General features: G+C 33.2%; 2 protein-coding genes and 1 long non-coding RNA gene across 4 annotated transcripts; 1 reads left to right on the top strand and 2 right to left on the bottom strand.

The window, feature by feature from the left end:
- Positions 1-6968: 6968 nt before the first annotated feature.
- On the bottom strand, positions 6969-11495 carry LOC107929721 (uncharacterized). 2 transcript variants are annotated; one of them, XR_001692888.2, is made up of 6 exons: positions 11413-11495; positions 10493-10557; positions 8440-8566; positions 8187-8332; positions 7431-7483; positions 6970-7339 (listed from the first exon to the last, which is right to left on the bottom strand). It is a non-coding gene; the product is annotated as an uncharacterized lncRNA (long non-coding RNA). The 2 variants fall into 2 exon arrangements; XR_001692887.2 differs by having other exon boundaries at positions 6969-7483.
- Positions 11496-15474: 3979 nt separating this feature from the next.
- Positions 15475-16647, top strand: LOC107907681 (agamous-like MADS-box protein AGL90). The gene has a single exon (XM_016835013.2). It carries the CDS (start codon positions 15475-15477, stop codon positions 16645-16647), a length of 1173 nt encoding a protein of 390 aa, XP_016690502.2.
- Positions 16648-19643: 2996 nt separating this feature from the next.
- On the bottom strand, positions 19644-21342 carry LOC107908685 (ubiquitin-60S ribosomal protein L40). Its single transcript, XM_016835921.2, has 5 exons — positions 20962-21342; positions 20782-20868; positions 20588-20690; positions 19966-20032; positions 19644-19886 (listed from the first exon to the last, which is right to left on the bottom strand). Exons 1-5 carry the CDS (start codon positions 21062-21064, stop codon positions 19860-19862), a joined length of 387 nt encoding a protein of 128 aa, XP_016691410.1. The 5' UTR covers positions 21065-21342; the 3' UTR covers positions 19644-19859.
- Positions 21343-22665: the final 1323 nt, after the last annotated feature.

Genomic DNA, 22665 nt, shown 5'->3' with positions numbered 1-22665 from the left:
GGTCAGAATGATTTCGGGTTCCCCTGTTCTGACTTTGAAAATTCATAAAAAATTGGAGAAAAATTATTAGGGGATTAAAATTATATTTTTAAAATATTGAATGAGTCTATTTTCAATATAAGTAGACGGGAACATTATCCGAATCTTGTATGAGGAGATAATTAGTTTTTAGTGAAGAAGGGTCAAAACTGTTAGACAGCAGAATAGGGATGAATTTAAAGAATAAACTGTACTTATTGGCTAAACCAAAAATTCTTAAAATTTTATGGTAAGAATATATGTCAGTCTAATTTCATATAAAATTTACGGATCTTAATTTTGAGTTCTGTAGCTCAAGATGTAAATAATTTTGTGACAATGACTCAATTGGACAGCTTTGAATGAACAAATAAATAAATAGTGAAATTATATATAATGTTACATATAAGCATGTTATATACATTAAGGATGTGGAATGGAGAGGAGGAGGAGGAAAATATATGATTATTCAACTAGCATGTGTTTTCATTAAAAATGGCTAATTTGGATGTTTTAGGCTCAGGGACTAAATTGAATAAAAGTAATATTTTAAGGGTAAATTTGTAAAAATCACAAAAAGTGACCAAATTGCATGAAATGAATTATTTTATTATTTAAATTAATAAATTGAATGAAATATTAATTTATATCAAGATTGAGTGGAAATTCAAGGAAAATAGAAAATTACCAAAATGTCTGTGAATTTTGGTATTTCTGCAATTTAGCCTGGTAAGTTTGTGTAACTTGAATTATATTCTTAGATGATTGAAATATATATATTGGATTGAGAAATTGATTTGAATTGTGAACATGAGAAATTGTGAATTGAATGAAATGGAAATGAAGCTTTGAATTACATGTGTAAATATCGGGTCTCGTAGGCCCTATTTGTTATGAATATAATATTTCAAGGATATGTTGTAAAGAATTATAAAAGAAAGTTAATAATTTAAAATTTTTAATTCGGATGAAATTTTGTAACTCGGTTTAATACGTATGCAAATGTATGTCTTCTAGTAATGCCTCGTACCCTATTCCGGTGTCGAATACGGGTAAGGGGTGTTACAATGTGACATCGTCAGATTCGGTCATAACGTTTACACCGGGTTTGGGGTGTTACACTTGTTGCATTGCAGTCCATTGCTTAACACTTCTCCTTGGACTGTAGGCAACAAACACCAATAGAATCTCTCAAGACTTCAAACCTTGTTGTACAAGAGGCTTTGTCAAAATGCCAGCCAATTGATCTTGTGAGCTGCAATGAACGAGACTTACTTCTTTGGACTACGCAACCTCTCGAACAAAATGGAACTTGACTTTAAAATGTTTAGTTTTGCCATGAAAAACTGGATTTTTGGCTATGGCAACTGCTGATTGGTTGTCTACCATTATTTCAGTAGGTTCATGTTGTTCTTCATTTAAATCACATAGCAACTTCCTAAGCCCAATGACTTGATTGACTGCTGCTAAGTATTCAGCTTCAGCTGTTGACTGAGCAACTGTTTACTGGTTCTTTGAGCTCCAGCAAAAAACTCCCGAGCCAAGTGTAAAGAAATATCCCGAGGTACTTCTCATGTCATCAACAGATCCAGTCCAGTCACTATCTAAGTAACCAATCAGCTTAAGCACACTTTCTTTCTTGAACATGACCCCACACTTTAAGGTTCCTCTGACATACCTGAGTATCCTCTTAGCTGCCTTGGAATGAGTTGTATTGCAACAATGCATGAATCTCGACAACAAACTAACAGTGTGCATGAGGTTAGGTCTAGTTGCTGTCAAGTAAAGCAAGTAACCAACTAAGCTTCTGTACTCCTTTTCATCAACTCTCTATTGACTTCCAAAGCTAGTCAGTTTTCCCCCTTGAGCCAATGGTGTGCTCACTGATTTACAATTTGTCATCTGAAACTTGTTGAGAATTTTCAAAGCAAATGCATGCTGACTGATAAAAATGCCTAGATCTGACTGATTTACTTCTATACCAAGGAAGTATGTCATGATTCCCAAGTCAGTCATGTCAAATACTTATTGCATTTTTAGTTTGAACTCAAGGATCAAATCAGCCTTGCTTCCAGTCACTAACAAATCATCTACATAAATTGAAACAATCAGCAAGGTTTTATCTTTACATTTCTTTACATAGAGTGTTGGCTCACTCAAACTTTTCTCAAAACCAAGCTTAGACAGGTAAGCATCAATCCTATCATACCAAGCTCGAGGTGCCTGCTTTAGGCCATAGAGAGCTTTCTTCAGCCTATAGACTTTGTCCTCTTCTCCTTGGACTTTGAAACCATTAGGTTGTTCAACATATATCTCTTCTTTAAGAAGTCCATTCAAGAAGGCTGACTTGACATCAAGTTGATGAATTCTCCATTACTTTTGTGCAGCCAAGGCAAACAGAAGCTTGATTAGCCTTGCTACTGGAGCAAATGTCTCCATAAAATCAATGCCAAACTGCTGGCTATAACCTTTCACCACAAGCCTTGCCTTGTGTTTGTTCAATGAGCCATCAGAATTAAACTTGGCTCTAAAAACCCACTTGACACCTATGACCTTCTTTTGATCAGGTCTAACCACTAGATCCTAAGTGTCATTTTTATGAATCATATCAATCTCAGCCTCCATGGCCTTCTTCCAATGCTCATTTCTCATGGCTTCTTTAAAGCTCGAAGGCTCAACTATAGCCACATTGCATTTTTGATAGATGTCAGCAATGGACCTGGTCCCTCTCACAGGAGGATCATTCATATTTCCATTACTGAGCTCGTTTTTTGTTAATTTTAAACTGCTGTTATCTGGTCTTCTTCAAACTGACTTGTGTCTGGCCATTCACGCTCCAAAACCTTCCTTCATCAAATTTGACATCCCTACTTACCAAAATCTTCTTGGTTGAGGGATCAAATACCCTATAGCCCTTCTTGGTGCTGCTGTAGCCAACAAATATGCCTAGAACTGACCTTTTCTCAAGCTTAGTTCTTCTTTCAGCTGGTATAAGAACATAACACACACATCCAAATACTTTCAAATGAGAAACAGTTAGCTTGAGTCCATGCTATGCTTCAAAAGGAGTTTTAGCCTTCACAGCATGTGTTGAAAGCCTATTGAGCAGGTATATAGAGGAATTGACACCTTCAGCCCAAAATGTGCTTGAAAGATTGCTTTGAAATAGAAAACATCTAGCCATGTTCATCAGTGTTCTATTTTTCCTCTCACACATTCTATTTTGCTGAAGAGTGTACACAGTGGTTAACTGATGATGGATTCCAGCCTGCTCACATAGCTTCTAAAATCTCTCAGATAAATATTTTGAACCATTATCAGTTATTAAGGCTTTAATTCCGTAGCCAGATTGATTTTCTGCTAAAGCTTTGAATTTTCCAAAGGCTCCAAACACTTCAGACTTCTGTTTCATAAAAAAAACCCAGCAAAATCTGGTCAGATCATCTATAAACACAAAGTACTTACTGCCATTCAATAAAGGTGTCTTCATTGGTCCACAAACATCAGAGTATACCAATTCAAGCTTTTCTCGAGCCCTCCATGCCTGGTTAACTGGAAAAGGTAGCCTAGCCTGCTTGCCAAGTTAGCATACTTCACAAACAGCTTCACTTGCCTCAACCTTGGTCATGTCCTAAGCCAAATTCAACTTGTGCAACAAATCGAGTGACCTGAAATTGACATGGCCTAATCTTCTATGCCATAGACCAGTATTATCAGTTAAGCTTGTATAAGCTTTTCTCTCAAGCTGGCTTACATCAAGCATAAAACACTTGTCTGCCATAGGTGTTGAAACAATTTCTACACCATGAAAATATTTAATAACACAAGAACCATTCTTGAAAACTAGTGAATAGCCTTTTTCAACCAACTGACCTACACTAAGTAGGTTCTGATCTATATCAAGCACATAAAGCACATCTGAAATAACTTTGTTACCTGAACTAGTGTTGATCACCACATCATCTCTGCCTTTGGCTTCAATCTGGTTCCCATTGCCAATCCTTACCTTCGAGATGAAGCTCCTGTCAAGGTTTTTGAACAAGTTTTCATCAGCTGCCATGTGATGTGAGCAGCCACTATCCACAAGCCAACTGCATTTGACCTTGCTTGTGGTTGCAAGACATGAGGCAGTAAAAACATGCTCATTCTGAACCTATAGATCCTCAGCAGTCTTAGCTTGTATTTGCTGAGCTTGTGCCTTCTCCTGATTTTTGCAAATCTTCTCATGATGGCTATACTGCTTACAGCTTTTGCATTGAATATCTGGTCTGTTCCAGCAAAACTTCTCCAGATGATTTGTCTTCTTGCAGTGAATGCATGGTGGAAACCTTCTTCTCCCTAAATCTTTTCTTGATTTTTCTTTTCTATCAAACCAATGCTTCTTTGCTTTCTGACTTAAGCTTGAGCATTCTCTGGCTTTTGCTTGGAATGCTCCCTCAGGGTGTTCTTCTTGTCTATTGGCCCTTCTTTTCTCAAGTGCATAAATGGAGTTCACTAACTCAAACAAAGAAATGGTTGTGAGATCCCTTGAGTCCTCCAATGAGGAGATCTTTGACTCAAACCTTTCAAGGAGTGTGGTGATAACCTTCTCAACAACCCTGTTGTCACTGAAGTCTTCTCCTAAGAGCCTAATATTGTTGACAGTAGCCATTATCCTATCAGAGTATTGCTTGATAGTCTCCGATTCTTTCATTTTCAAATTCTCTTCTAAGATTAATTACTTGTTGCTGCCTTGTTTTATCTGATCCCATAAAATCCTCCTTCAACCTTTCCCATGCTTGCTTAGGTGAATCACAAGCCATAATCCGAGTGAAGATCACATCAGACACTTCATTTTGCAGGCAGGCCATGGCTTTATGCTTCTTGGCTCGCTCTTCACTATGTTGTCTAATTTGTGCAATAGTGGGATTTGCTCTCAATGGAGGTGGTTCAGCATCATTCTCAACTACACTCCAAAAATCATGTGCTTGGAGGTAAGTTTTCATCTTAACTACCCAAATGTGGTAGTTCTCTCCAGTGAACACAGCTGGTAGAGGAGGTGTGAAACTCATGCTGCTGAAACAAATTTGACAAACTCGATTTTTAAGTTTGTTTCAAACAGAAAGAAAAAACTCAAACAACAACAGAGGTCCTCAAAGACAAGAGGCTCTGATTACTATTTGTTGAAATAATTGCAGCAAGAGCAACACAAACAGCAATCAAAACTAAAACAAAAATGAAGGCCAAAGAAAATGTAACTGAAGGAACACTTTTTTTCATTCAAAAATTGAAATATATTGAAGTTACAAAATTAACTTGACAGTTACCTAAACATATAACTGCTCCCACTAATTTGACTAATTTTCTAACTTGAGTGATACACAAAAGAAAATCTGATAATGTCAGCTATTACATCCATCAAATTCAAATCAAAAGTTTACTAACTTTAGATATCAAGTTACAAGTTAACTTGATTGAATTACAAAAAAAAAACTAAAGAAACAAAATGCTAAGTTGCTTCTGGTTCTGTCTCGATGCTGGCATGCTAGTTGATCTGCTGCTGCTATTGCTGTTGGTCACTTGTTGCATTGCAGTCCATTGCTTAACACAAACTTCATCTTTTCGAGAGGTTTTGTCAGAATATCAGCAAGTTGGTCTTTTGAACTGCATTGAACCAATTTCACTTCATTTGATTGTTCGACTTTTCTTACAAAGTGATATTTTGTCGTGAAGTGCTTTGTCTTGCCATGAAAGACAAGATTGTTTACAATTGCAACAACAAATCGGTTGCCACAATATATCTCTGTTGCTTCCCCTTGCATTAGATTCAAATCAGACATCAATTTTCTTATCCAAAGTGCTTAACTTACAGTTGTGGTAGCTGCAATATACTCAGCTTTAGCAGTTGGTTGTGCAACAGTCTCTTGTTTCTTGGTACTCCAACTAAAGTGCTCTTCATATCTTCAACAGAACCAGCCTAATCATTGTCGGTGTAACCAATTAACTTCAACTCATTTACCTTCATAAACATGACTCCATAGCTTAAGGTTCCCTTGACATTCCTCATAACTCTCTAAATTGCTTTAAAATGAACCAGATTGCAAAAATACATGTATCTTGATAGCAGGCTAATAACAAATATGATGTCAGGCCTTGATGTTTTCAAATAAAACAAACATCATATAAGGCTTCAATAGTTGCCTCTAGCTTGCAGTTTTTCATGCAAAACTTGTTTAAGATCTTCAAAGCAAAAATCTTTTGGCTTATGAAGATTCCTTGTTCTAACTAAAAAACTTCCAGACCAAGGAAATATGTTATGTCTCCAGATGCACGCAAATGTATCATCCTTAAACAGGTTTCTTAGTATTCACATTCCAGATGTGAAATTAATACTTCTAACATTCTATAGATATTACACAGTCAATATAAATATCACATATTTCACATACAGAAGTCATACAAAACACATTAAAGACCTTATGAAGTAGCTGATAGAGGTGCTCATGGGCCGCCCATAAAAAAATTTCAGCCCGTTTACTAGGCCCAGGCCGGCCCGACCCGAAATATGGGCCTGAGATTTTTCCCAGGCGCGGTCCGTGGAAAAAAAATGAAGCCCGGGCCCGGCTCGGCTCGGCCCGACCCGTTTTTTATTTATTTTTATTTTTTTACTTAAAATTTAAAACTAATTGTTATTAAATTTATATCAAATATCAAATTGTAATTTTTTTGTATATAATGAACAAAAAAATAAAATAAGATTACTTATTTGAATTTAATTACAAACAATTAATTTGAATTTAATTACAAACAATCAATTCTTAAAAAAAGAGTATAAAAATAAAAAATGATTATACAAGTAATTACAAACAATTAACTCAAAATTTAATTACTCTTAACTTTTTAACTTTTTAACTTAAATATTTTAAAGTTTATCATATCATTACATTTTTATGCTTTTAAAGGATAACAATATCGAAATTGATCCATACTCTCATTGATCTTTGATCCATATTCCATAGTTCGGATGTAAACATGAAGAAAAAGAAATTAATGAAATACTTATTCTATAAGCTAAATTACATAATACACATGTACCAAAAAAGAAATTAATGAAATTCAAACTGCATAAATCCAATCCAAATTCATAAATAGAAGCATCTCCATTTCTCAATCCCATTATTTTCCTCCTACTAGTAGATAAACATTACCATAATTTAATCAAAATTTAAGTTTTTCTTTCCCACTAATATTTTGGAAGTTCACTTCTTTTTCAGAGGAATCTGTAACCATAACAATGTTTTGAAATAAGGACAGAAATTATCATCTAGAAAATCTGCTAATCCTGCATTTAATTGCAAAATGTTGTACAAAGTGAAATAAAAGAAAATCAAATTAAATTAAAATCTAAAAAGAAAATGTAAATGAAAGCTTACGAGAAAGGATTGGAAGCTAAGGTAAGCCAAATAGATTTCATTGTTGCTTGTTTCTGCAAAAAAACAAAGCAAAAACAAAAAAGATGAGTTTAAATGAAGAAACTAAAATTGCATCCTGAGAAGATAAATAAAACAACTTTGCAGACCAGTTTTTGAGAAGATAAATACATGCAAAATGATCCAAGACCAAAGCCTCCAGCATTTATCCAGGTAATTGTATCTAAAATTGTTGCCTGATTATCCAGCATTTATCCCAAAATAAAGTCTTATTATCCATCTTATTATCTAAGTAAATGTATCAGTGCAATCCAAACTACCAGGCTTAAAAGAATATACGTCTTGATGGATATCACACGTCGATCTCATGATTTCTACAATCAACTAAATACTCCCCAACTCTCCCTATCACCAAGCCACAAACACACTTGAGATATTAAATGTAATCTGGACAAGAATCTCATGAAAGAACATAACTTCCTAATAACAACAGTAGTAGATAAAACATGAAATAAGAGCAACAGCAACAAATAACCATCAAATCCTCTAGAACAGAACATAAGAAATTCATAAAAGTATAACATCAGGAGCTTGAGATTTGCTATTGACTAAGTTGTAGGCTTTCAAAACATTAGCAACATTAACGAATCAGAATCAAAATAATTAACATAAAAATCATATGAACATCAACGAATCAAAAAATCATATTAACATTATTACCCAAAAAATCAAAATAATTAACATAAAAAGTCTTTTTACCCTTAAATGCCTGATTCTGGAATTAGGTGCAGGACCGGAGGTGGACCGGTGGAGGTGGATCGGTGGAGGTGGAGGTAGCTTGATGCCTTGATTTTGGAATTGGGAAAAAAAGGAGGAGGGTACGATAGGGTTAGGGATTTGGAAGACTGTCGGGCAGTAAAGCAAAATTTAAAATTAGCAACATTATTACCCAAAAAATCAAAATACAACGCAAAAAATATTATGAACATCAACGAGTAAACAAACGGTTTACCTTAAATACGAATTTGTTGGCGATTCAGGAATAAACAAACCCTTAAATGCTTGATTCTGGAACTGGGTGGAGGACCGGAGGTGGACCGATGGAAGTGGATCGGTGGAGGACGGAGGTAGCTTGATGTCTTGATTTTGGAATTGGGAAAAAACGGGAGGGGAGGGGAGTCAGGGGACGATAGGGTTAGGGAATAGGGCAGTAAAAGTAAAACAAAACTTAAAACTTAAAATTAAAAATTAAAAACTAAATGTAGTATATTAATATATTTATAAAAATGAAACCGGGCCGGGCCGGGCCCGGGCTAAAAAAATTTTGCCCGAGGCCCGGCCCGTTTTTTAAATGGGCCTCAATTTTTGCCCAAGCCCATATTTGGGCCTATATTTTTACCCAAACCCTCTCATTTTTTGGGCGGGCCGTCGGGCCGCTGATGTAACACCCTAACCCTTATCTATCACCAGATTAGGGTTACGAGGCATTATCGAGCAAGACACAGTTCAGCACAATCATTTATCTCCTTTCATACACCAAAGAATAACGATACATTTATAACATTATCAAACTTGAATATCCTCAATTTACTTATTTTAAATTCAAATATATAAAATGATAATTACAATTCAAATCAATCATACCTTACTAAGCATGTATCACAAATAAACACATTACAAAATTCAAACTAATTCAATTTAAACAAACATCCAAGCTCAATCGAACATATTCTATAATTAACAAATTCGAACCAAACTTGTATACATCAGAGTCATGTTAAATTATATAATACTTTCAATATTCGATTTCCCTAAATCCATCATATTAATGACATTTTCATAATTAAATCATATTCAAGCATATATCTTCACTTTTCATATATATAAAATATGTTCGTACATAATTTCACTATCTAAATATCAAACATTGCATTTCATAACTTCTGTATATGTACATAATGAAACCAATATGTATACAACTTAATATCCAATCACATTTACAACATTAGTAACATTATATTATGGCCGTACATACCTTTCATGTCATTATATTATACACATATGACCATTTCAATGAAATCATTCAATCATAAACTATATACACTCAATACAAATCAACTTATCCTTTAATCGACTAATCCAATAAATTTATAAAAGCTAAATTCAAACTTGTATTACTCACTTAACTATCATTACCCGAATTTGAATGTCTTATTCATAAATTTTAAACCTACCTTAAAATCATTTATATATATCATTTAAAAGACCAAAAACATGCATATTTATCTATTACAAGTTTGCGCATATGAATACACCATTTTAGCCATATCAAAAAAAAATCCATACAATTCATATCATTTTACAAATATAAAATCGAATATTAAGTCCACTTGCATGAGCAAATCGTACCTTTATTAAATACTCCACGTTTCTAATTTATTTCATAACAAATTGACATCCATAAATAACCTCATAAATTGTACAAGATTTAGCCATTAAATCATAAGTCAAAATATGCCATTTCCGAGTTCACTTAATTACTAAATTACATAACAATACCTTAACAAAGCATATCAAACAAGATTCACATATATTTACTTACAAATAAACCATAGCCGAAACACTACGACTAAAGCCAAACATATCACACATATCATATATATATAACACATAACCAAGATTAATTAAGCTTGAATATCATTTACCTCATTACCGAAGCACATGACTAAAACACCATAATATATACATATACACCATGGCCAATTCAGATATTAACATATTATACCAAACTCACTTCACTTATATGCTTTAACTAAGCTCACCTATGCCGAATTATTTACCACCTTCTTGACAAAACATATCAAACATAATTCACATAAATAAATATGCCATAGCTGAAATACCAAAATCAACATATCTATCACTTGATCAAAAGTATAAAAATCATGCTTAACAAAATAAATAAGCCATTTTTTTTTGCATGGCTCATATTTACATATCCAAAAATCAAACATATTAACTAGACTATACATGCCATAAGTTTAAATTCAGACTTAGTAAAATACCGAAAACAGTCGATAGTGTGATAGACTTCTCTGACGATTCCCGTGCTCTTAACCAACTTTCAAATCTATAAAATTGAAAGCGATTACACACAATAAGTTATTAAAGCTTAGTAAGGCATAAGCAAATAAACATTTAATCATTTACATAAATTAAGCTAGACAATTAGTAATAAATCATTATAATTTCACATATAATTCAATTTATCAACTTATATATCAAAACTTATATAATTTGTAATAACTTCCCTCTTTACCGAATAATCAATTGAACATTCATATAATCAATCAACACTTTCCTCAATGCACATATACATCAAAGGCCGAATACATATATATTCAAATACGCAATCACATAATTCATATTTCACATAACTTCATATCATCAATTCAAGTATACAACTTACCTTATTTTCAAATAGGTAATCAACTATCACATACCTGGTCACTTAGCCTGATTTATACATTCGTACACAACTTATCTTTGCCCGTTGAACCATTCGGAATTAAAAAGGATACTCGGATAGTCGAAAGACTCGTACAATGCCAACGTCCCAGATGTGGTCTTACATGTAATCACATATCGATGCCACTGTCCCAGACAGGGTCTTACACGAATCAAATACGATGCCAATATCCCAGACATGGTCTTACACGTAAACACAAGTCGATGCCGACGCCCCAGACGTGGTCTTACACGATAACATATATCGAAAATCCTATGTCATGACATATGTATCCTATCTATTCCGAAGGTTCGTACGGCTTTCAGACAACGTATCTCGATCGAATCAAACACGAAATAAAACTTCCTGGCTTATCACAAATTCGACCAATACACATATATATCCACAAAATTTAATTCAACAAATAACATTTATATATTTGCAAATTCAACAACATTTATATGCTAATAGACTTACCTCGGATGTCGTCGACTGTTAAATCAGCTATTCGACCACTTTTGTCTTTCCCCGATCCAAATCCGATTTCTTTAATTCTTGATCTAAGCATATTCAAATTAAGTTTATTTAAACATCATTTTATTCAATTGAGCCTAAAAAAACATAAATGGGCAAATTACAATTTTGCCCCTAACATTTCACACTTTTTACAATTTAGTTCTTTTTGCTCAAAACACAAAATACACAAAATTTGATTACACTCCTTAAGGGCCAAATATTCCTAGTGTCCATACAAGCCCACATATTTCATTTATTTCACATTTCACTCCCTCAAAAATTTATTTTTACAATTTAACCCTAATTACTCAAATTCATCAAAAATTCAAAGACAAAACATGTTAATCTTTCACATATCTTTCATATTCCATCATCAACTATCACAAAGCTCAAGCATTCATCAATGGCATTTCTCAAAATCATCAACAATTCACAAAATTAAGATATGGGTTTTGATGTATTCAAAGCAACGATCTCAAAAACGTAAAAATTATCAAAAACCGAACAAAAACCAACCTTGAATTAAGCTTCAAAATGGCCGAATGTTTCAAGCTTTCAAACCTTGTTTTTCTTTTCTACATTCGGTGAAGAAAGATGAAAATAAAATGGTGGCTTTTAATGTTTTGTTTTATTATAACATATATTATTATTTTATTATTATTTTAACTTTTATTTATATATATAAATCCCATATCATCATTATGCCATCCATAACTATTATAATTGGCTAAATTACAACATAAGGCCTCCAACTTATAAAGACAACAACAATTAGGCACTTTCTTAATTAACCATCAAATTTTCATTTTACGCGATTAAGCCTTTTTTTCAAATTAAGCACACAAACAATAAAATTAATTCACGAAACTTTCACATATGTAAATTCACACATAATTAACACGGAAAATAATATTAAAATATTTTTTAGACTCGAATTTGTGGATCCAAAACCACTGTTCCGATTAGGGTCAAAATCGGGCTATTACAGCTGACCTCGAAGTGTACATCAAACACAACTTTAACTAGTTTTTAGAGAAAATAGCCCCACATGCCCATGTGGCCCACACGACACAATTAACCCAGCTCGTCTGGCTTACATGGTCAGACACACATCCGTGTGACATCAACCATAGGTTTTTTTGCTTTGCGTTGTTTACCGTTTTTTACGAGTTCGAGTCACACACCTTATTAGAATATGATGATATGACACACTAATTAACAATGATATACGAAATCCAATAATTAATTCAGCTACAAACGCTAAACATTTTGGCTTAATCACAAAGAATCAGTCCTTACAAGGCATTCAATCACTTACCTCGATCGAAACAACCATTCCTAAGGCTCATTAATCATCGGAGAATAGATTTGCACCTCTTGATTCTTACCTAACAAAAGCACAAGAAAAATTAGCCTAACAGAAAATATTCACAAACCGCTAAACGATAATTCGCATTCAATCATCCTAACCACACGAATAGATTTTACTTACACAAGAATTTTGATACTACAACGAAGAAACTTCCAAACACCCAAGACTCAAACCAAAATTAGTGGATTAACAACAGCACAAGACTGAATACAAAATTCGAGCGGCGTAATCACCAAAACAACGATTGTAGAAAGATAAAACAAAAGGTAAGAGAAAAAGAAAAGAGAAGAAATAAAGAAGAAGTCTAACGTGAAAATAAAAATGAAAATCCGAGGGACGTTATCACTAAAACTACGATTGTAGAAAGATAAAACAAAACCAACTGACAAAAAAATTAAGGCCACAAAGACCAATGCATTGGTTGCAGTACAATAGAGTTGTAATTCATTAGTTATTCCAGATGCTCGCCAAATCTGAAAAAAATCAAAGGTTATTTGTATTCCTCGGAAACCCCCACCCACATTGCCATTCAAGATTTCTTGGCGGTAGGAGAATAAAGAAATGAGAAGAAAATTTTGAAAAGAAAGTAAAGAAAAGTCTAAAATGAAAATAGGAATGAAAAGGAGTGGGGAGTGGGATAATTTCAAAAAGATTTAAACAAAAAAACTACCTATATCCCACTAAATCCAAGCCTATCAAATTTTTCATTCAAATTCTTACCACATGGGTGGTGCAAACAGAGACAAAACAAAATTATTTTCATTTTGTACACATGAGATTCAAACACGGGACCTTTAAGTAAGCTAAAATTTTAGCACTAAATTAACAGGCTCATTCTTATTAAGAAATAAAACCTCAGAAATTACAAAAATTTTAAAAGAAGGGATTTGAACACAAGATCTCTAAAAAATATATTCAATGCTTAACCACTAAAATAAATCAATTCACTTGAATATAACTCCTACAACTTTTATTAAAAAACATGAGGTGATTATTCTCAATTCATTAAATCAATTTCTACTAACCTGATTTTTGGGATGTGACAGACCAATATAGCATATGTAACATTTAATTTTAACGCATACAATGGTTGGTGACATGCATGCATGACTTCCACCTTATTTCTGTTAGCCCTCAAATCCATATATGGGAATGGCTAAAATAAGAACTCTATATATGGGAACTCAACTTTCCTTCCAAATTAAATATAATTCCTTAGATATAATGTTGGATATATGTTTAAGATATAAAAATTATAGATATATTTGTATTCATATATGTATTAATTATTACATTTGACTCTAAATTTTATTAAAATTTAAGACATTTTCACACTTATAAATAAATTTTTATTGTTTGTATCTCTATTTGTTAAAAATTTGGTTCCAACTTCTTATAAATTTATTTATTCATCTAAAATTCGTCATAAGTTATCATATATATCAATGTGTCGCATGAAAATTTCATCCAAATTTCCTTCAATTTTAATGAAGTAACAAAAACACAAGTTTTGTTTGTGAAAAAAGTTGAGATATTTAAGTTATAAATAAAAATCTATGCCACGGTCAATAACTCGATAACGTTCATAACATCTACAGCCTAAATTTGACTATTAAATTACATGAATATTTAAATTAGTATGCTATGAAAAGTTTTCAATATTTACACTAAAATTCATCTCAAATTATAGAACATGGATTAATTTCTGTAAGTTATGATTTGTCGAATATATTTTAAGAGTTACATGGAAAATTATATATTAAATACGTATGCTTTTTATTAATATGAATCTAAATTCAAATTAGAATTTTTTTATTCGTACACTATAAATTTCATAATTGTAAAATGAAGCACACAACAATATTATTCATAATAAATACGAGCTTATTTTAAAAACAAACTCTTAATTATGTAAACACTAATGCCCGTTTGGTACAGCGGATATAATAAATGTGTGATTTTCATAGTGAATATAATACATGTTTGATTCAACTATTGATATTTTTTGCTATGAATTCAATAAGCAAAGAATACCGCAATTAAATAACGATCAATCTCCCATTCATTTATGATAACATAGTTTTATCTTTAAAAGACCGACCGATCAATTTACTTATTACAAATATGATAATATCATTTTGTCTTTTAAAAATCGACCAATCGATCAATTTACTTTTCAAATATGATAATATAATTTTATCTTTAAAACTCGACATATCTATGAATTTATTTTTTAAAGTTTATTATGAGAATTAAACAAATAAATTTGATTCTTAAACATAATATTGCTTCTTACCCATAGATAAATAATTGTTTTAAAGTTAATGTTGAGGGGAAATCCAGATGGTGATTTATATTGCCATGATTAACAAAGATTTAGCAACCGCCATTTATATTTAGAATCTTGACAATTGGATTTCGTTACCTATTATGCATATGCCTTTGTGTTGTTCGAGTCTCCAAATGATTTAGCCTTGAAACTCCCCATTTTGCCTTGTACTCACTCACTATATAAAGGCCTTATTCGCCACTCGTTTCAAGCAACCCAATTCTTTCCTTCACCCTCTGTTAGAAACAGTTTGAGAGCAAGAGAGAGAGCACTAGTTGACAAGCAATCAGAAACTGTTAAGCTTGCAAAACTAGCGATAGCAATGACAGGAAAGAGAGTTAAGCTTGCTTGGATAGAAAATAGCAGTGCCCGAAGAGCAAGCCTGAGGAAAAGGAGGCAAGGGCTGGTGAAGAAAGTGACGGAGCTGACCACTCTATGTGGTGTAGAAGGTGGCATTGTAATATACACTAAAAACGAGGAGGAGCCAATAGTGTGGCCGTCGCGTGAAGAGATGGAACAACTGCTACGGAAGTTCAACGAAATTCCCGAGGTAGAACGCATGAAGAAATCGATGAACTTGGAGACCTACTACAAAGGGATGATTTCCAAGTCGCAAGACCAACTCAGGAGGGAAACCAGGAAAACCAAGGAAATGGAGGTGGGTCAGCTCATGCTTCAAATCGAACAAGGCAAGAAGCTAGATGACTTTAGCGTTAATGAACTGGATGACATGAAGTGGTATATGGAAACAATGAGGACAGACATGGGGAAACTTAAGGAATTTTATGAAAAATTTCCTCCTTCATCTGTTGGTCCCACTCAAGGAGATGTTCCTTTACCACCACCACCACCCCAAGGCAGTGCACCTGCAGTCGGTCAAAATATTGGCATTGCTGATGCAGGTGTTGGAGACAAAGACACCTTTGAGGACTTTCCCTGGGAGGATCCGTTAAACGCCAATACTAACACCAATTATATTAGAGGTGAAGCTAGCAGTAGCATACGGAGGGAGATGGGCTTAACATATCATGATCCCTTTGCTGCTGTTACCGGGGATCACTTGACGTTGCCAGGATCATCACTTGGCGGCGCTGGTAGCTCAAGTCTCCATCAGCCAAGGCCCTCACATGGTGGCAACTCGAGTATTGCACCTGAGCCGGGGCTGACAGGATTCTCTTACGGCGGCAACACAAGTGCTGCTATAGAACCGAGGCCGCCAAGGCCTCCATTTGGTTATGATAGCTCCTCAAGTGTTGGTACTGCTAAGCCGGAACTACCCCCATTTGAGCCTCTTAGCGACGATCTGCTTAAAGGCGACAGTCTTGGGCCTTTCGACAATGATATGGGGCCGGGACATTTCCCGTTGGGACCACTGGAAAGCAGTTCTCCTGCAAGTGATTTTGGAGGGAACCCTTTAAGGTTTTTTGGTGGTGAAAGCAGCAGCCATGGCGTCGAAGGCAATCGTGAAACCGGACCATTTGATGACAAAAACTAGCCCACCAACTTTGCGCCTTGAAATAAAGTTTCCTTAGTGTCAAGTTGATTTATCCACAGTAAGTCGTCATATGGTAAACGTTTGAGTCACTGAATATGGCCTAAATTCTTAGTGTTTCGTTTTTCTATGTCATTTCATGGTCAAGTAGTTATATTGTTGCGAATAAATTATTATGATCTAATAAAATATAATGTTTTTCTCAACGTGGAAAGGAAGAGTGGTTAAAGTGAAATTAAAATATCAATCACCTTATTGATTAATTGATTGGTCATTCCACATAATAGCTACATATTTAAAAAAAAAGACTCAATAAACGAAAGCCTACGTAGACTATAAATTGATAGTTACGTACAAGCAATTAAGAAGAAGGGTAAACTAGTGGTAGTGAGTCAATTATTAATAATTTTTTAGTTAGTTATGAAAAGTTATAAAATGGCTATTCAATTATTTAATTTTGTCTTTTTTAGTTATTAGTAGGTTAACAGTGACAACTTTTTAAATCGACATAATAGTAACTTTAACTCTCAACATTCATAAATTTTGTCAATTTAATAGTGATTCTAAAAAAATCTACTCCTTGACATTTACACATTATGTAATTTGAAATTTTTTTTAGGTGCATTTTTGCTTTTCTTTGTCAATTTAATCGTGCATTTTTTTTGGTGTAATTTGAAATTATCAACTAAATTTAATTGAAAATATACAAAAAATCCAAACACAAGATTTTTTTTTTAGAATCAAGAATAAATTGACATAATTTATAAATGTTGAGGGTTAAAGTTATTATTATGTCAATTTTAAAAGTTGTCACCATTATCCATCTAGTGATAAAAAAAGTCAAACTAAATAGTTAAAATTTGTAATTTTTATATTTTTTATTCGTGCACGATAAATTTCACAATTGTAAAATGAAGCACACAATGATATTTACAAACTCATTTAGTCATGAGGTCATTCAACTATAGTATCGTGATTAAACTCTCCCTAATGACATATCATTACGAAAGCAACTCAATCAGTGTTCACCGAATGACCTTGTAATAATTGTGTTACCCTAATAGGATATCCTTAATCTCTTTGGGATAAATTCGCTCTCTTAATATGATCCTATTTTATCTTATGGTAATTATTACATATTCCTTCATGGAAAGTCAATTATTATAAAATAGTAATGAAGTCATTCGTCACAGATATGAACGACCCGTGACCATGTTTACTTCATCACAAATATGTATACTTTTGATTATTATAAATCTAAATTTAATTAGTAATTTTATACTTTTTATTCGTACACGATCAATTTCACAATTATAAAATGAAGCACACAATGATATTTATAATAGAGATAAGCTTATTTTAGAAACAAGCTCTTAATTATGTAAACAGTAATACCCGTTTAGTACAAAAAAAAAGGTGTGATATTCATAGTGCATAATACATGTTTGATTCAACTATTGATATTTTTTGTTATTAATTAAATAAACAAAAAATATCGCAATTAAATAACGATCAATCTCCCTTTCATTTATGGTAACATAATATTATCTTTAAAAGACCGACCAATTTACTTTACAAATATGATAATATCATTTTGTCTTTTAAAGATTATCTGACCGATCAATTTACTTTATAAATATGATAATATTTATCTTTTAAATATTAATCGATCGGTTAATTTACTTTTAAAATATGATAATATGGTTTTGTATTTAAAAATCGACACATCTTTGAATCTCCTTTTTCTAAGCTTATTATGAGAATTAAGCAAATAAATTTGATTTTTAAACACAAAATCGTTTCTTACCACCATAGATAAATAGTTCTTTTTAAGGAGAAATCCAAATGGTGATTTATATTGCCATAATTAACAAAGATTTAAATTATCCTACCAACCACCATTTATATTTAGAATTTTGATAACTGGATTTTATTACCTATTATGTATATTTTTTTATTAAAAAAATATGGACATCATATATATATATAATAAAGTTAATTACATATATGCATACATGACTTCCACCTTATTTATGTTAGCCCTCAATTCTATATATGGGAATGACAAAAAATAAGAATTCTATGTATGGGAACTCAACTTTCCTTCCAAATTAAATATAATTCCTTATTTTGAAATCTAAATTAGATATAATGTTGGATATATGTTTAAGATGTAAAAATTATAAATACATTTGTATCCATATATGTATTAGTTATTACATTTGACTAAAACTTAAGATATTTTCACACTTGTAAATAATTTTTTATTCTTTGTATCTCTATTTGTTAAAAGTTTGATTCGAAATTCTTATAAATTTATTTCTTTATCTAAAATTTAAATATAAGTTATCATATATATCAATGTGTCGCATGAAAATTTCATCCAAATTTCCTTCAATTTTAATGAAACAACAAAAACACAAGTTTTGTTTGTGAAAAAAGTTGAGGTATTTAAGTCATAAATAAAATTCTATGCCACGGTCAATAAGCGAACGTTCTTTTTATGCATATATAACATCTACAGCCTCTTAGCGACGATCTGCTTAAAGGCGACAATCTTGGGCCTTTCGACAATGATATGGGGCCGGGACATTTCCCGTTGGGACCACTGGAATGCAGTTCTTCTGCAAGTGATTTTGGAGGGAACCCTTTAAGGTATTTTGGTGGTGAAAGCAGCAGCCATGGCGCCGCAGGCAATCGTGAAACCAGACTATTTGATGACAAAACCTAGCCTACCAACTTTTCGCCATGAAATAAAATTGAAACGTGGAAGTTGGTTTAATTGCGGGGCGTGCCTTAATGAATATGTTAATTTGATATGTTGTGTACCTTTTTGTTCATAATTTACAATTTTATCTAAAATTTTGCAGAGTTATTTAATTTAAAAATAAATGAATATAAGATAATTTTCTGACAGTATTCTCATCTTAATGAAATTTACCATTGTTGGTGTGAAATTAGAATTTAAATCTATAAAAAAATTGGTTTTCACACTAACATTTTTAAAACTAGCGTTACTTAAAATTTCCACCTCCTTATCAAAATTCCAAGACAAAAGACATAAGATTGTCCAAACATACATTGGAACATCAAATCCAGAACCCACAAACAAAATCTCAACAAAATAGAATAATAGCAAAAGAACTCAATGGAAATATTTTCCTAGTCTGACATTCAATTTCTTTTAAAGCAGACAGGATAACACCAGTCGGTATCTACTTGATCTTCTTCTTCGGCCTCAACTGCAACAAGGGAAAGGCATTTTTATTTACTTAATTCAATCTGCAACAAAAAGATAATAGAACCTGCAAGAATACAAACCTGATTGCTGTGACCACACTTCTTCTTGCGGCAGTTCACGGCTCTTGGATGCAGACGAGCATAACACCTAGAAACGCACATTCTCAAGTATCAAATAACTTCCATGCACATGCGTCTTTTAAGATAACATGCAATGGGCAGACTACTAATTAGCTCCTTCACTTTGATCTTAAAAATTCTCATTACTCAGAAGAAATCGATCTTGGGATTTCTCAAGCTACATAAGCACGAAACAGAGCACTGATTATCATGTACCACACTAGAAAATCAACTGCCAAGTTTAGTTTAGACCAGTTGACAAAGTTGAGAATGGAAATTTGAATTTTGGGAACTAAGATGCCCTCCTTTTCATTCTTTAGCTCAAAAGAGGGTTCAACTTGTAGTCCCATTTATGGTACTACAAAATAGTAAATTGAGATTAATTTATCGCATTCTGAAGATTCTGCCATTCTTGAAAATCAACTGCCATGAAAAAGTAGAAAAATGGTTACAATCACTATTGGGACCTCGTATGACCTCTATCCCATTTCACATCAACAGTAGAGGCTAAGTCAGGTCCCCCTTAGGCTTTAGCAGAATACTAAAAGATGCCCACAAAATAAAACAACGAAAAGTAGCTTACTTGCGGCAAATCATCTTGTCTTGGTTGTATTTGCGAGCCAAAGCCATCAAAGAAGGCTCAATAATTCCACCTCTCAACCTCAGAACAAGATGAAGTGTTGATTCTACGTCGAAAAAATTTAAGAGCCAGAGTCTTTTAAGTATATTAATAAAATAAAAATGTAGAAAACATCTTCTAATACTCAATAGAGAAACCTTTCTGGATGTTGTAGTCAGCCAAGGTACGGCCATCTTCGAGCTGTTTTCCGGCGAAGATGAGACGTTGTTGGTCCGGTGGGATTCCTGTGTTTGTTAGTTCATAAAAGAAAATCAGTTTAAATCAAATTTAAGAAGTTATAATACAGAGAAATGCAAAATTGTAGAAGGAAAACAGACCTTCTTTGTCTTGGATCTTGGCTTTGACGTTGTCAATGGTATCGCTGCTCTCGACCTCGAGAGTTATGGTCTTGCCGGTTAGCGTTTTCACGAATATCTGCATCTTTTCCTCCCTCTCTCTCTCTTCCTTCACAAGGACAATGAGCGGCTAAAACATTCAGACGATTTTATACTCATTTTCTAGGGTTTTTTTTTGTTGTTGTTGGACGTGAGATGGTATTAGGGCTTTTTCCTCTTTGAGCCCGAAAGAGGAAAAGAAATAAGGTTTTATCTAAAGTAGACAAGCCGAGTGGGCCCTCGATGAACCCAATAGCATAGATAGGATAGGGGCCTGGATAGATGTCCTTACTGGAATATGGAGGATGGGCTCTATCAGCAGCCGATGAGAAAGGGGAGGTTGATGCTTTTGACTCCCGCAAGTAATGCATGTGTATCAGTTGCCCGGTCAAGGGAGGAGTCAGGTGGATATTACTTTGATTTTGAGCTATACAGGAATACGATGACCCTAATGACAACAATATTACAGTATCTACTCCTACAGTATGAATTCAGCATTTGTAAGGGGTCCTTACATCTCTTTTTGTCTTGCCTTCATGCTAATCAAAATCGTTTACTTTGTTCAATTTATAAACACCCTACATCGTCAAAAGTCAATGTTTAACCATACACTTAATATGTCCAGATCACCAACATAATCTAAATCAGAATATCCAATCACACCTTAATTATCTTCCTGCTCAAAAAATTAGTCCAATATCCATTCTATTTTGGATATAGTGCAAAATTCGTCTCATAGCTTGTCAATACTCCTTTCCTAAATCATGCATATACCTGCTCACGACCCCAATTGCTAGTGAAATGTCAAGTGTTGTACATACCATAGCATATATTAAGCTACCGACAACATTTTTATAAAGTATCATTGACATTTATTCTTGTCCTGCGTCATTCTTTGGCGACATAGAGACATTAAGCTTAAAATGTGCAACAAGAGGAGTGCTAATAAGTTTTGACTTTTCATTCATGCCAAAACGCTTTAACAATTTTTTCAGATATTGTTTCTGAGTCAAACAAAGCCTCTTCAAGCTTCTATCTTGAGTTATCTCCATGCCAATAATCTTTTTTTGCTTCTCCTAGATCCTTGATCTCAAACTTATATTCCAATCGTGTCTTTAGCTTCTCAATTTCTATTTGACTTTTGGAAGCTATCAACATATCATCAACATAAAGAAGAAGATATATGGTAGAACCATCTTGGAGCTTGCGAAGATACACATAATGATCATATTTTCTTCTTGTGTACTTTTGTTTTGTCATAAACTTGTCAACTCATTTGTACCACTACCTCGGAGATTACTTTAAGCTTTCAAACGATTTTTCAAGTTTACACACTAATTTTTCTTTTCCAGCAATCTTGAATCCTTCTAGCTGAGTCATGTACATTTCCTCTTTCAAGTCTCCATATAAAAAAATTTTTACATCCAACTAAACTAGTTCCAAGTCCAACTATGCCATTAAAGCTAATGAAATTCTAATAGAGGAATGCTTCACAATTGGAGAAAATATTGTTGGAAAAATTCAGGTTAAACGGTTTTCTATTACAACGAAAAATTAAAATTTTGAAACCAAGCCGGTTTGTGATATTTTATAGCAATAATTTTTTTCCCGAAAATTACTTATGCTTTGTGCGAGACGGATCCTAGA

This window comes from Gossypium hirsutum, chromosome D09 (genome assembly GCF_007990345.1).
Source record: "Gossypium hirsutum isolate 1008001.06 chromosome D09, Gossypium_hirsutum_v2.1, whole genome shotgun sequence".
NCBI classification, from domain to species: Eukaryota; Viridiplantae; Streptophyta; class Magnoliopsida; order Malvales; family Malvaceae; genus Gossypium; species Gossypium hirsutum.
Note: the sequence above shows the minus strand (reverse complement) of the source record. Positions and strands in the feature narration are given on the sequence as shown.

Excerpts from the sequence above, each read along its gene's own strand:
- LOC107908685 (XM_016835921.2), bottom strand. The coding sequence starts at position 21,064 with ATGCAGATATTCGTGAAAACGCTAACCGGCAAGACCATAACTCTCGAG. Across the intron at positions 20,691-20,781 it reads TGACTACAACATCCAGAAAG|AATCAACACTTCATCTTGTT; the intron begins GTTTCTCTATTG and ends TTTTCGACGTAG. Across the intron at positions 20,033-20,587 it reads GACAAGATGATTTGCCGCAA|GTGTTATGCTCGTCTGCATC; the intron begins GTAAGCTACTTT and ends GTGCGTTTCTAG.
- LOC107907681 (XM_016835013.2), top strand. The coding sequence starts at position 15,475 with ATGACAGGAAAGAGAGTTAAGCTTGCTTGGATAGAAAATAGCAGTGCC.